The 16332-nt window shown below is 36.2% G+C and overlaps 1 protein-coding gene across 2 annotated transcripts in view; it reads right to left on the bottom strand.

Moving 5' to 3' along the window:
- The window catches only part of LOC138713177 (DIS3-like exonuclease 2), a 44280-nt gene that overhangs the window by 14418 nt on the left and 13530 nt on the right, over positions 1–16332 (bottom strand). For both annotated transcript variants that reach the window (XM_069845053.1, XM_069845052.1), the window contains exons 8-13: positions 14885–15055; positions 13126–13318; positions 11677–11850; positions 6904–7148; positions 4802–5072; positions 2081–2271 (exon numbers count right to left, since the gene is read on the bottom strand). In XM_069845053.1, coding sequence (XP_069701154.1) covers positions 2081–2271; positions 4802–5072; positions 6904–7148; positions 11677–11850; positions 13126–13318; positions 14885–15055 — 1245 coding nt within the window. The remainder of the gene's footprint in view (positions 1–2080; positions 2272–4801; positions 5073–6903; positions 7149–11676; positions 11851–13125; positions 13319–14884; positions 15056–16332) is intronic.

The raw sequence follows: 16332 nt of genomic DNA, 5'->3' as shown, positions 1-16332 counted from the left end.
AAGTTTTTTGTATAAAAAAAATTCTGCATCCAATCATACCATTAAAAACAATTTTTGGCGGGAGATAAAAATCTGTATTTTTTATTACGAGTTTAAACATATGTAAAATAGTTTTTATGAAAATTCACGCACTAAAAAGAATTCGAAATTTCCTCCCGTTGCTTCTCAAGAAGAATTTAGTGCAGTCGCTCTTGATGCCTCATTTTGATTACTGTGACTACACTGACCTTAACATGAGACTAACAGACAGATTACAGCGGGTTTATAATGCATGTGTTCGATTTATTTGCAACGTCCGTAGATCTGACCGTATCACACCTTCACTAAATAAGCTGTCCTGGGCCCGTCTCAAAGAGCGAAGAACTATTCACTCTCTCACTTTACTCTTCATTATTCTTCAAACCTCTAACCCTAGCTACTTAGCTTCTCGTTTTCAACATTTGTCCTCATATCACGAAATAGATACTCGCTCACAATGCCATATCACACTCTCCATTCCTAAACACAGAACATCCTTCTACTCATCTTTCACGGTCTCTGCAGCTCATCTCTGGAACTCTCTACCACAACATGTCAGAGACTGTCGGACATTGTCTAGTTTCAAAAATAAACTAAAATTACACTTTTTCAATTCAGATTCCTTTCAGTTATAAGCCCTTTTCTCTGCGATAGTTTTGTAAAAATACAGGCTATATATTTCTTTTCCTTCCTTTCCCCTTTTTGTTCTCTTTATCAGCTGATGAATTTATTAGCATAGCCTTTTTATTGTGAATTTTATTTAATATTCGTATTTCTTTTCTTTTTTATTATTATTTTATTACATTCCATTTTGTTATATTCTACAATTGTACCTACACCGATTTCACCTTTCTGATAATACTCCTACTTGTCTGTCGTGTAATAATCATGATGAAGATCTGGAACACATTCTTCTATACGTCCATCCATAAACCACAAAAGAAGTAAATTAAAATCATCATTACCAGTTGCAGAAAACACAACTCTGCAGTATATATTGACTGCACCCCAACTCTGGCTAGTAGCAACAGGTATCTATAATGAACACCGATCAAAATAGCCCTCATTTTTCATAAAAAAACAACTGAAAAGACTACAGTGGACTGTAGTGGACTTTATGTTGTCAGCAAACAGCTGGATACATTAAGAAGATTGACCAGCCTCATGGTCTAGTGGTCAGAGCTTCTGGCTATAGTTCATGAGGTCCCGGGTTCGCTTCCCGGTTAGAGCACAGGAGTTTTTCCTTAAAGGGGATTATTCCTGTGTTCGTCCATGGTCTGGAATTTAGGTTAAGTTTAGATTTAAGACCTCTCCTGGCACCACATTATCATAATCATCCTATCACATCATCGGGGTAATGTAACTCCGCCTTCCAGGCGCCCCAACCTCAGAAGTGGGTTACAATTAAGCCATGGCCAGGAGAGAAGACCAGAAATGTCGAAAAGACAACCTGGTGGCATTGGATAAAAAAAAAAAAACATTACGTTTTCCATATTAAATTTTTTTGTAATATGTTAGTAGTCTGTTCTTTAACTTTTTGTTAAATTTTAACTGCTTATATACTTTGTGACCTGGTAGAGTGTAAGAGAAGGCCCTATGGCCTTAACTCTGCCAGTATAAATAAAGAATTATTATTATTATTATTATTATTATTATAAAAACAATATACATGACAATGACCTTCCACTTCTCTATTCAGGAGAAGCCAGGTGAAGGGGTTGTTCAGAGTAACACTACTTAATGTGCACTCCTAGCTGATTATAGCATTGTACGATCTCATAATTAATGTATTTTAAATTGCACGTTTTTCTGGAAAACCATTCAAAACATAGCAAAATGGTATTTGACTTTATTGTTGCTCTTTACCAAAGGAATCATCCATCAGAATTAATGGTATTACTTATGGTTCACCCTATATAAATAATTACTATTTTCCTTTTTCCTTCCTCCACTTCCACTTTCCACAGAACTTAAAATACAAGCCTCCTTGACGTGAGGAAATGGGAACAGATGCAAGGATGTAATATGGGTATTATTTATCTGAAATTCATGCATGACTTACGCTTGTACATCATCTGGATTCCAGGTAGGTCTAGGTGCATACTCAAGTGAGGCACAAAGTAATCGATGCACCATTATATCAGCGTATCTCCGGATAGGTGACGTGAAATGTGTGTACAACGGTACATTGAGTGCGTAGTGCCAGAAATCTTCCTCCAGAGATGCAAACTTAGTGCAGAAATATTTGGCTCGCTGGAAGAAAATTAAATTTCCTTCATATCAACAACTACGTAATAAGTTTTATAATATAATCAATAAGTTGAATCCACCTTACTGCTCTCAGGGCTGATTTTGCCAACATGTTACCGGTACTAATTCACAATTAACTAACTGTAATTTAACTTAAATACGGAAGTTAAATCGTAAATAATTCGTTTGCATTTCACCAAACTAATACGCATTTAAAATAAAGTCAATTAATTTAATTCCAATTAAAGAATCACAGCCTTCGGAATCATAGTAAAGTCGTAATTTCGAAGGCCATGTGCCTTGTTAATGTAAGCAGTGATGTTTATCGTGAATTCATTTGTTATATTACGACAATAAAATGTCGTCATAAACAGAGGTAACCTGAAAATGTATTAAAATCATAAAAAACAAAAAGACAGATGGGTTGCCCTCACATAAGCCCGCCATTGGTCCCTATCCTGAGCAAGATTAATCCAGTCTCTACCATCATATTCCACCTCCCTCAAATCCATTTTAATATTATCTTCCCATCTACGTCTCGGCCTCCTATCTAACACTCTATATGCATTTCTGGATTTGCCCATACGTGCTACATGCCCTGTCCATCTCAAACGTCTGGATTTAATGTTCCTAATTATGTTAGTGAAGAATACAATGCGTGCAGTTCTGTGTTGTGTAACTTTCTCCATTTTCCTGTAACTTCATCCTTCTTAGCCCCAAATATTTTCCTAAGCACCTTAACCTATGTTCCTCTCTCAAAGTGAGAGTCCAAGTTTCACAACCATATAGAATTTGTAATATGACTGTTTTATAAATTCTAACTTTCAGATTTTTCGACAGCAGACTGGATGACAAAAGCTTCTCAACCGAATAATAACAGGCATTTCCCATATTTATTCTGTGTTTAATTTCCTCCCGAGTATCATTTATATTTGTTACTGTTGCTCCAAGATATTTGAATTTTTCCATCTCTTCAAAGGATAAATTTCCAATTTTTATATTTCCATTTCGTACAATATTCTCTCCTGCCTAGGACTCGCGTTACGGAATGCGCACTGGTTCGAATCCTCATGGGGGAAGAAATTTTCTCATGAAATTTCGGCCAGTGTATGGGACCAGTGCCCACCCAGCATCGTGATGCACTTGGGGAGCTACGATAGGTAGCGAAATCCGGTTGCGAACGCCAGCTATAACGGCTGGGGGGATCATCGTGCTAACCACACGATACCTCCATTCTGGTTGAATGATCGTCCACCTCTGCTTCGGCATGTGGGCGTGAGGCCAGCAGCCGGCTGGTCGGTCTAGGCCCTTCACGGGCTGTAGCGCCAAGGATTATTACAATATTCTCATCATGAGACATAATCATATACTTTGTCTTTTTGGGATTTACTTCCAAATAATATTATGAAATAATAAACTATCAGTTGGAAATTCTAAGTCACCTATTTTTTTTTTATTTTAGTAGGTTATTTTACGACGCTTTATCAACAGCTTAGGTTATTTAGCGTCTGAATGAGATGAAGGTGATAATGCCAGTGAAATGAGTCCAGGGTCCAACACCCAAAGTTACCCAGCATTTGCTCATGTTGAGTGAGGGAAAACCCCGGAAAAAACTTCAACCAGGAATCGAACCTGGGCCACCCTGGTTTCGCGGCCAGACGCACTAACCATTACTCCACAGGTGTGGGCATCACCTTCTATCCTATTTAAAATATATAATGCTCATGTCTTGCTTAGTCTAAACTGAATTTGCAAATCTTTTTCGTCCATTGTATTAAAATAATCTTCTCTTGCCTGTCTTGGTAAGAAATCATCATTTTCAAGTATCGAGTCCATCTTTGTCCTCGCCATGATGAAAATTATTATGAAATTGATTAATTATTTAAATGATCAAAAATTGACCAATTAATTTAAATGTAGTTTAATGAGACCATGTATTGTGGGTCCCTATCACCACGGCATGGCGCGTCCTCAGGTTGCGGATAGAGGAGACGGCCTCCAGATATGGAGGGTAGCTGCGAATATATTGAATAAGCAGTCGTGGACAGCCGATAAGGGGTGGTCCTCCAGCTTGGGGGTTGGGCGAAGGGCTAACAACCCATCACCGTAAAAAACAGCTTGTTACGAATCCCTACAATAAGCCTCGGAATAGATGGGCGAATCCAGAAATGCATATAGAGTGTTAATTGGGAGACCGGAGGGAAAAAGACCTTTAGGGAGGCCGAGACGTAGATGGGAGGATAATATTAAAATGGATTTGAGAGAGGTGGGGTATGATGATAGAGACTGGATTAATCTTGCACAGGATAGGGACCGCTGTCGGGCTTATGTGAGGGCGGCAATGAACCTTCGGGTTCCTTAAAAGCCATTTGTAAGTAAGTAAGTAAGTAAGTTTAATGAGAGCTTAAAGCCCAATTTATGTTGGAGAAATGCACTGCCCTTTATAGAGACTTTAAGTAACAATTAAATTTAAATAAGTTTGGTGAAATCGGCCCTCTGTCTTTATAAAATTAAGCAGATTGTGATCACTTACAGCCATAGGTTTGGCACAGAGACTGTTAAGCACCAGCATCCTGGCATTGCTAATAAAATCATCACCACTGTATCGCCACATAGAAGTCTGAAGAGTGCCAGCTGACGTAATGTCAAGGAAGATACCCCTCTGCTCCATAGATTTCTGCAACTCTTGCATGATATAATCCAGGGGAGGTGGATGACAACGCAGAAATGCCAGATCAGGGAAGTCTGAGTTCAGACGTGTTGCAACGGTCATATTAGCTAGCAGCATGAATTCTTCTATCAGCCTGTAATAACAATTCGACATAATGAAAGCAGTATACATCTTAATTACACAACTTTTAACACTTTATCACTTTGGAAAACGTAGTATGTGTCTTTCACGTGTTAAATTTTATGTTACCTTGTTAACATGTTTCGGCCTGCCATTGGTCATCATCAGAACTGGTTTGCTGGTCTTGGTGCCTTTTGTTTTGTTCCCTATGGGGGTGTGTTTGTGTAGTGTAATGTGGAGTCAAAGAGTGTGTGTGTTCTGAAATTGAGTTGTGTGTTGAGAATTTCATTTGGATGTGTTTTTGTGTGTTTGTATATTTCGTGTTACTAAATCTACGTATTACTCTGTGAAAAGATTTATTAAACCTACATACTTAGACTTCAACAAACAAAATTTGATAACACAATCTCAAGGGAAAAAAATGGAACTCTCTGCATCATAATCCAAGTTAATTCCCGATTTACCACGAAAATCGTCTGTAGCTGCATTTAGATTGGCAACAGGCCATGATTGTTTGGCCAAACACCTGCATAAAATTGGAATATATCAGTCCCCTAACTGCCCATTGTGCAACTCAAACCAAGAAATGGATTCGGAACACCTCAAAATCTGTGCTTCAGTGGCTGACCATGATAATATCTTTGAAAAATATTGGCGTGCAAGAGGTCAAATGACTTTATTGTCAAACGCCTGGCATTAGAAAACAACAACAACATATTTCGTGTTGTTCTAATGTGTTTAGTTTCTGGATGTTTGGTTGGATGTGTAGAATTTCCATGTCCGTGTTGATGTCTTTGTATGTGTGGTTAGCATTTGTGATGTTCTGCATATGTGGAAGTGTTTTATAGTTTTGTTATGGCTGTGATGTGTTCTTTGTAGTGTGTTTGAAATGATCTGCCTGTCTGTCCTACGTAGAAATTGTTGCAGGTGTTACATTTGAATTTGTATACGCCTGTGTAGTTGTATTTGTTTGTTTGTGTTTTGAAATGCAACCTCATACAAGAAATTAAATTACAACATCGCATACAGAATAAATAATACTCTACAAAAACATCTTAACACACAAATAACACAAACAAATACAACCACACAGGCGTATACAAACTCAAATGTGACACCTGCAACAACTTCTACATAGGACAGATAGGCAGATCATTTCAAACACGTTACAAAGAACACATCACAGCCATAACAAAATTACAAAACACCTCCACATATGCAGAACACATCACAAATGCTAACCACACATACTGAGACATCAACACAGATACGGAAATTCTACACATCCAACCAAAAAGCCAGAAACTAAACACACTAGAACAATACGAAATATGTTGTTTCAATGCCTTGCACCTAGCAATGAAGCCATTAGCATTAGTGATCTCCAATATTTCACAATACGAAATATACAAACACACAAAAACACATCCAAATGAAATTCTCAACACACAACTCAATTTCAGAACACACTCTTTGACTCCACCTTACACTACACAAACACACCCCCACAGGGAACAAAACAAAAGGCGCCAAGACCAGCAACAACCAATTCAGATGATGGCCAATAGCAGGCCGAAACATGTAACAAGGTAACATAAAATTTAACACGTGAAAGACACATAATACGTTTTTGAAAGCAGTATACTGACATCAATAGTGAATGTGAAGAATACTTTTACCTAAGTTAGTGAGGATTATGGATGTTAAGTGGTGGGGGCCGTCTTACTTTATAAATGTGTACAGACTGCAGAAGTAGGTATTTAGAAACTAATTTATTATTCAACATATTAATATTTCCAAGTTCAAAATTGCATTTAATAGTTCATATAAACAACGATACTTGCCTATGGCATTCCTTATTGATATAAACTGTGTATTCTTGAGGGAGACCCGTGCCACTTTCCAAAGAGAAGCAGAGCTTTGGCTGGTCTATCCGTAGGGCTCCGCCCGTGAACCTCCTGCTTCTCATAATGATGGCAAGTCGATTTAAATGGTTGACTACACGACTCAGGTCTTTTGCAGTATGTTTTCCATACAGTCGAGGCAGTTCATCTTTACCCCACTCCTTGTCTGGATTTTCAATCATAATCTGCAAGTAAAGTGACAAAACAATATAAAGTGGTTTTTAACAGTAAAAGATAAGCGCTTCTTATGACTTAATGAGAAAACAGAAAATTCTCGATTATCTGTGCGCGAATTATCCAGTTTGCGAATTATTCGTGCAAAACTGAGTTTTGCTTTATTTTATTTTATGTCACGAAATGTTGAATACTTATGAACCAAGCTTGGAATTTGAGTGTGCGAGTCTCAAAGTGATCTTGTATAAGAATAGACTGTTAGTAACAAGATATCTCTTACAGCTTGCCTTTCTGACGCAAATCTTTTTGTAATAAAGTTTATTTCACAACTGATGACCAGATGAAACAAAGGAAACGATTTTGAGTGATTGAGCATTTGTTATAATTGGTCACAACAATCCGTGTTATCTTTATCGTTCTCTCCAGTGTATGTATGTAAATATAATAATATACAATAATAAATAACGTTGACATACACATGAAAATGAATCATCTGATACCGTATAATTTTTTAAATTTACAATTCATGATGTTTGTGTTAGATAAGTTGGTTACAATATATATATAAAACTTACTTACTTACTGGCTTTTAAGGAACCCGGAGGTTCATTGCCGCCCTCACATAAGCCTGCCATTGGTCCCTATCCTGAGCAAGATTAATCCAGTCTCTATCATCATATCCCACCTCCCTCAAATCCATTTTAATATTATCTTCCCATCTACGTCTTGGCCTCCCCAAAGGTCTTTTCCCCTCTGGCTTCCCAACTAACACTCTACATGCATTTCTGGATTCGCCCATACGTGCTACATGCCCTGCCCATCTCAAACGTTTGGATTTAATGTTCCTAATTATGTCAGGCGAAGGATATAATGCGTGCAGCTCTGCGTTGTGTAACTTTCTCCATTCTCCTGTAACTTCATCCCTTTTAGCCCCAAATATTTTCCTAAGCACCTTATTCTCAAACACCTTTAACCTATGTTCCTCTCTCAAAGTGAGAGTCCAAGTTTCACAGCCATACAGAACAACCGGTAATATAACTATTTTATAAATTCTAACTTTCAGATTTTTTGACAGCAGACCGGATGATAAAAGCTTCTCAACCGAATAATAACAGGCATTTCCCATATTTATTCTGCGTTTAATTTCCTCCCGAGTGTCATTTATATTTGTTACTGTTGCTGCAAGATATTTGAATTTTTCCAACTCTTCGAAGGATAAATCTCCAACTTTTATAGTTGGAGATTTATCCTTCGAAGTGTTTATTTTCAATCATATGATTTATCATTTTCAGTTTATGTTAACACGCATCAATACATGTTAAGTATTGAACTAATACCTTTTATAAACGTTTTCGCCTCATTAGCGCATCTTCAGATGCAGTTACTTACAATATCTATATATCCTAAATTCTATATTATGGTTACAATCTCTTCGTGTTGCATTATGGTTATATACAATAGCCTTGTCAAATGTGTTAAAATGTATATATGAACACATAACCCTATTTATATATTATCTTTTCTATAGTAAAATGGTGTTATAAGCTTGTTCCGTTTTATCAACGTAGTATTAAAATTTTATCATAATAGTACATTATGCAACGAGCCTATAATGATAGTAATTAAGACGCAAGTATATTTGTTTATGAAACTCGCTTGCGCTCGTTTCATAATTTTCATACGAGCGTCTTAATTACCATTATAGGCAAGTTTCATACGACTTTTTATGCTCGACCATATTTCTAACTTGAAATTATTCAGAAATATTAATTTTATTTGTATCTGACAGAAGATCGGAAGTGACCTTGTTCATAGCTCGAAATTGTGAGATGTGCGCAGATGCGAAAGTATTGATTTTTTCCGAGGAACAATAATGTCATTGACCTTGATGTAATGCAGAGAATTTATAAACTGGAAATTGATTTAGAATTGAAAAACTAAATGACAAATTGAATTTATTTGAATATTATTTACAATTAACGCTAATTATTATAGTATCAGAACGTAACCTTCTGCGACAGTATTGGATTTCCAGCCTCCGTGACGTTTCCCTCGTCTTTCGATTGCATATCAGAGAATAATCGAAAACCTGAACTTTAATGAATAGGTGTACTTTAATGACATGCATTAAAGGTGTATAATTACTACATTTCGGCATGGTCGAGCATCAAAATATGTAAATAACATCTTGTGATTTTTATTCTACTTTTACCACCACACACCCGATAACAATGTGACTTTTATTTGTAATAATTCACCCTACACATTGGGTATTCCACTCAATACAGCAACACAATAGTCGTTATTGCACTCCACACGACGACAATGACAATACACGACGTGTATTATTGAAAAGAACAATAATGTACTCCTAATTTCAATTAATGTTCTCAAAGCACTATGTGCAGAACAAAACTGTCAGTTCTCAGTTCACTTTCCTTGGCTAGTTCTTCTAGCACTGTTCAAGTTCACTGCACATCGAACTCAGGTCTTCTGGATGCGTCGCACTCGCTTGGACATGTAACGGACTCGCTCAAGTTCACTGCACGTCGAACCCCAGTCTTACGGCTACGGTCTACGACACGTCAAACCCCGGTCTTCCAGATGCTCTCGAAGGCTGGCTTCCTTACTTGCTCGAAGAGTCACTTGTAGACTGACTGAACTGTCGGCCACGCACGGTGTTATTTATTACACTGCATGTTCTGGAATCTTCATTTCGCGTGGTTTTCGAAATCTTCGAGAGAAATGCACTTCTAGATGTTTCCCTTGCTCTCTCTGCTCTGCGCCGTCACCGTAGCTTTCCTCCCCCCTTGCTCCGTACCACAGCTAGCATCAGGGGTTCGTGTTTCTCCACGCCTTCCTTCTCGCTAGATGCGCACGCAACCCCCTGATGCGACCAGAGTATTCCAGCACGGTGCCACAATATTAATTAAATGTTCATTTGACTAAACCACAATGTAACACGAAAAGATTTAATCATAATATAGAATTTAGGATATAGATATTGTAAATAACTGTATCTGAAGATGCCCTAATAAGGCGAAAAGTTTATACAAAGTATTATTTCAGTACATAACATGTATTAATACGTGTTAACGTAAATCGAAAAGCCACATAATTGAAAATAAACACTCTTTATAATATAATGATATTGTAACTTTTAATTCAAAACAATAATGTAACTTTTATTGTCACAACAATAATCACTTTCTATAATTGAGTTTAAACACTCCCGTCAACAATGGGATTTCCACTCCACACAGCAACACGGTATTCGTTATTGCACTCCACAGACGACAAAGACAATTTACTTGGATTGTTGAGAACAACAATGTACTGCTAATCTCAACTAATGTTCACAAAGCACTATTTACAAAACAAAACTGTCAGTTCTCAGTTCACAGTTTGTTGCCTTTGCTCGTTCTTCTAGCTCATTCACTCCAGTTCACAGTATATCGAACCCAAGACATCAGAGACAGTCCACTGCACTCGAACTCAGGAGTTCCGGGGACAGTCCACTGCACTCGAACTCAAGTCTTCCAACTGCGTTGCTTCCGCCTGGATGCTGCTCAAGTTCACTCGCGTGTCGAACCCTAGACTCCTGGGCGCTCTGATTCACAAGCTGAATTCGCTGTCCAATCCCAACAACAACTGTTGCCAGCTCACTTGCGTCTTCTATTTATTAGTTGAACCACACTTTCCAGAAACTACGATGCTCGAAATTTCTACAGATGCCGAGAGGATGGCGTCTCTCGACTTCTCTGGATTTTTCCCCTCAGTCGCAACTGCTTTACTTCCCCCTCTCTGCCGCAGCCCAACGTGCCGTCGTTCCCCTTACGTCCGTCCCCTCTAGTTTGCGTGACTGCGGCCTCCTCGCTCTCCGCGTGCCTTGTTCCTTCCACGCGCGCCCTGCCCTCTGTGGGACGGGTGATCGACTCCCGGCTGTCACAATATCATGTTGATTTTCCACGTTGAAGAATTGTACAGAACCTATTGGCATAAGTGGTTAAAAATTTTTAAATAATTGGAAGAAAAATGAAAAAATTACATATTTCACTCCTGTCCCCTTAAATTAAATTAAAAGTGATAACCGAAAGTGTTAAAGGTTTGGCACATTGAATTTTCAAACACAGTACTGTATGCCTAGTACATAAAAAGGTTCGTTCTGCAGTAAAAAAAAATCGTATTATCTGTGTTTTTAGTTATACATGCGTATTTATCAGGTGATTAGCCCAGATAATCGTGAGTTCGCTGTACTACGCGACTTGTATATAACAGATTATTTTCTTGATAAAATTGTTTAAGTCACCAAACAGTTTCAAATAAGTACAGTATATCAGAATGAAATTAACACATCTCATTTCTTGATATGAATGATTTTATTGTTATGTTATTTGAAAGCTCTATATTTATAGTTGAACATAAACTCCATGTGTACATTCTATTTACATAACACGATAATCCAATCAATATGATTACCAGTACTAAAGGAAAAAAAAAATCATATTGTGACACAAAAATATTAAAGTATAATTTCACCTGTGCATGCTCGTAGGCAAGTTGGGTACATGAGTTGATGACAGAACGTGTGAAGTAGTGGCTTAGAACTTCTGCATCTGGTGTGATTTCCCAGAATACTGAGAATGCTAGTTTATCTTGCCCAGGCAAAAGAGAGCACATAAGACACATTTCTTTAGGCAGCATGTGATATACCTGAAAAGAAAACATATTTCGAACATTACATTTACTCATCTCCAATACATTAACTAGGCTATATTTGCTATATACTCTAGTGCAGTTTGTTGTTATTAGACAAGTCTATGCCAAAAGAGATAAGATGCAGAAGTATCATCCCATGTTAAATTATATTCAGATGTTTCAGACATTAACAAAAGAAACTCAATATATGATAATTCAAAAATGGTCCCAGTAATGCCGGTCAGAGGTTGTGCCAGTTATTAAGCTTAATATTTAGGCTACAATCCTGTTACTTTTGTTGTTATCTATCCCTTGCCCTTAGACCATCCCACGAGATTATATTTTTCAAATAGATTTAGAAATTACTCGGTTATTTTCCATTATATTTAAACTTTAACATATGCGCAAATACCCTTTGTCTCATTTTTTGTTAAGAACATCTTGTTTTATGATAGCTCTTTCAATAAAACTGCTTTCATAATACAATAGTCCATTATGCAACGAGCCTATAATGGTAGTAATTCAGATGCGAGTATGTTTGTTTATGAAATGAGCGCAAGCGAGTTTCATAATTTTCATATGAGCGTCTTAATTACCATTATAGGCAAGTTTCATACGACTTTTTATGCTCGACCATATTTCTAACTTGAAATTATTCATAAGTATTCATGTTATGGTTATCTAAGTGAGGAGCAGAACTGACCTGAATTGTGAGATGTGTGCAGACGCGAAAGTATTGATTTTTTCCGAGGCACAAATGTCATTGACTTTGATATAATCTAAAGAATAACATGAACATTAGTCTTGATATAACCTGGAAATTGATTTAGAATTGAAAAACGAGATGACAAATTGAATTTATTTGAATATTATTTACAATTAACGCTAATTATTATAGTAACAGAACATAACTTTCTGCGACAGTATTGGATTTCCAGCCTCCGTGACTTTTCACTAATTGTCTTTCGATTGCATATCCGAGAATAATCGATACTTGCGGTTTTATAATGGTACAATGATGATTTCTCATTGGCTGAACAACTGAATTATAATGAATAGGTGTACTTTAATGAGGTGCATTAAAGGGCTACTACCAGGTGTTTAATTACTACATTTCGGCATGGTCGAGTATAAAAATTAATAAAATGTAAACAAATGAAGTATTGCATAGTGATAAACAATTATGTTCTTTCAGATATTAAAAAATTATTAATAGGGCGTCATTTGTGTTTCATTACAAACAATTATACGCTTATACACTATGTCTATGTATTTAATAAGAACACTTACAGTCTCCACCAAATAAGTACTAGTTGCTTTCTTCGACACTGCTTCATCTAGCGGCGTCCCTTCTTTAAGAAAGTATGAAACATCTGAAATATGAACTCCGATTTTAAAATTTCCATTTTCGAGTTCCACACATGACACAGCATCATCTAAATCCTTTGCTGTTAGTGGATCAATGGTGAATATACATTCCTCCCTACAAGAAAAGAATATTAAGATGATTTAACTGTGAATGACAGAGAAAGAAACACAAAACCATACAAAGATATTAATGAAACAATACCATATCTTCCCCTTAAGTTCTAACTAAAAATTCTTATTGATTGTATGTAACAAGCCACTGTATGTCAATTGCCACTTGATTTTAAGAACTCTTATTTAGGAAGGATAAAAAAAATCGCTGTCTAACAAAACATGAAATCTAAGTAGTTATTAAATAGCATGTAAGTTTCTATAGTACGAAATCCATCCTCTTAAATTCTATAGACAGTAAATCATATCATATAGAAAATGTTTTCAGGTTATAAACTTCGTGAAAAATTATGTTGTTGTTTTCTAATGCCAGGCGTTTGACAATAAAGTCATTTGACCTCTTGCACACCAATATTTTTCAAAGATATTGTCATGGCCAGCCCCTGAAGCACAGATTTTGAGGTGTTCCGAATCCATTTCTTGGTTTGAGTTGCACAATGGGCAGTTAGGGGACTGATATATTCTAATTCTATGCAGGTGTTTGGCCAAACAATCATGGCCTGTTGCCAATCTAAATGCAGCTACAGACGATTGTTGTGGTAAATCGGGAATTAACTGTGGATTTTGCGTGAAAAATTATACTTACTGCTTTACAATGAAGGATGAACTTGTAATGTTTGAACGTATTTAATAGTTATTTATGCACAGTCTATTTTAAAGTAGTTGTTGTTTGTATAATATCTAGGCAATGAAGTCATTCGTCATTGTTGTGCAGAGTTACTTAAAACATATGTTGTGTATACGATTTTTTACTACCTTAACGTAAGTAAAGAATTAAAAAAAAAAAAATGTTGAGAAACATTACATTTGGTTAGAATCATAGGCATAGTACGTATGAATTGATTGCCTATTGCTTGCATGTTTCATGTTTCTATGACTACAGGAAAACAGAAGTCGATAACATCAATAAAATTCTTGTAATGAAGAACATGTGTAATTTCTTCAAAGTAAAACAATGAATATGTCTGACTATGACCTTTAATCATTGTTAATGTGTCAAATAACATAAATAACACATTAACATGTAACCTAAAATAAAAAGTCTGTGAAATGTGTCCCTCAATGTTATATTTTTAGTGAGACAGAGAGAAAAATCCAGAAAGGGCTAGCTGCCCTATAACAAGGGGTAGCATTTGGTTACAGCCACATAATTAATTTCTTTGTTTATGTACAAAAAGCAATATTTTTATACACTTAAGTTTTTTTTCTTTACTTTTTAGCAGTCATCCCTTTAATCAAATTATATATTTATTCATTTATAAACCTGTATAAATGATATTTACAATTAACAAAGAGGAATTTAAAATTTGTATAGGTAGATCTTTATTTCACTATTTTGTATGTCTTTGGTAAAGGGTTACTTTACGTTAAGGTGATATAAAAATAAACTGAAACATTACTTAAATATAATGTCTGGAGGATATAACACTACAAAGAAACTATTTTACTATCATAGACTTGGAGGTCTCACATGTATACATACTGTAATACCTAAAAGTGTTTCGCTTACCTGAGATCTTCTCTGGATGCTATTTCTTCCTCTGATATTTGAAATGGTGAACGAGGAAAATATTGATAAAGTTCAACATCATATGGTGAAAATTCAATATCATTTTCCATAAGTATAGCAACTGTTTCCGTTTTGATATCACCACACACTCCAATTTCTTGTATAATATCGCTGTGTAACAAAAACACAAAGAAGAAATTACCTGTTAAATTAGATGTATGGATATGTTTATTTAGCAATTAGAAGATATCATGCTCTCACATCTGTCTCTGTTTCCCCCACATTCTTTGCATCATATATGTACTTTGAACAGAAGTTTGGTATCAAAAAGAAAATTATGATTCGTAATTGAGAAACATGATTTTTCAGTTTGGTAGCTATCAACGAAATGTTGACACTTTTTTTTATTTAAATTAAGACAAGAGTGATACATGACCAAATAGAAAATTAAATATACTAAGCACATAACATGTTTACATTATAATAAACATGAATACTGGGTGTTCAGTTCAAAGTGTGTCATGGCTCGCTGTATGCCTCATTATGGCTAGTCGATGAGCATAGAGAATTCAATCTTCCTACACTTCCGCAGAGGTGTACTACCTATGTGTCAGAGAAGTTGCCTAGCAAGTATGGCGTTCATTCTGAAGAGTACTTACCGATACGTACGGTAACGCCAGTAGTGGCAGGAATGTGAACTGTTTGGAAACACGTACTGAGGTGAGTTTTTTTCTTACTGTTGGGATATGGGGAGAGGGTTAAGACAATTTCTTACGTATCTGTTGACATTAACTTGGACGGTCAACATGGACACGGAGCATTTGATTTGTGTTGTGGAATGTTGCCGTACGCAACCGATGATAACAAATACCCTGCGTACGACTTGCCCGCACAAAACACAGTTCGAAAGAGGTTATGGTAGCACACAGACCGTACAGACCGCCATCTGTTGCTACGACGTTCAAGTTATACCGTACACTTCTCAAGTTCAGATTGAACGCCTTGATTAATAGGCAACTTCTCTGACATAAAAGCTGAAACTCGCTTCAAATCGCTGACTCACAACAGTGACATCATGACACACTTTGAAATGAACACCCAGTATTTACTACTTAATAGCTGATGTGTGTTAGACATTCAAATTTATATTAACAATATGTCTTCTTTATAGTGTAAATGATCATATTATGCAGTTATTACAAGGTAAAATTACATCAACTCTAAGTGTAGATTGTCTAGGTGAAGTTTTCTAGAATTTCCGTGATATTCATTATTTTTATATAACAAAAGTTGGCAACATTAGTAATAATTTAGTTTCAACTTTCAAAATATTTGGTTATGAGACAAATGTGCTAACAAATAACAATTATATGATCTCTTATTAAACAAAGTGTGTCAAGTTTTGTTACACACACACTTTATTAAGTAGTTCATTACTATTTTGTCAT

The sequence above is a fragment of the Periplaneta americana genome, chromosome 14 (genome assembly GCF_040183065.1).
Source record: "Periplaneta americana isolate PAMFEO1 chromosome 14, P.americana_PAMFEO1_priV1, whole genome shotgun sequence".
Taxonomy (NCBI): Eukaryota; Metazoa; Arthropoda; class Insecta; order Blattodea; family Blattidae; genus Periplaneta; species Periplaneta americana.
The sequence above is the reverse complement of the archived record's forward strand: the minus strand, read 5'-3'. Positions and strand labels throughout refer to the sequence as shown.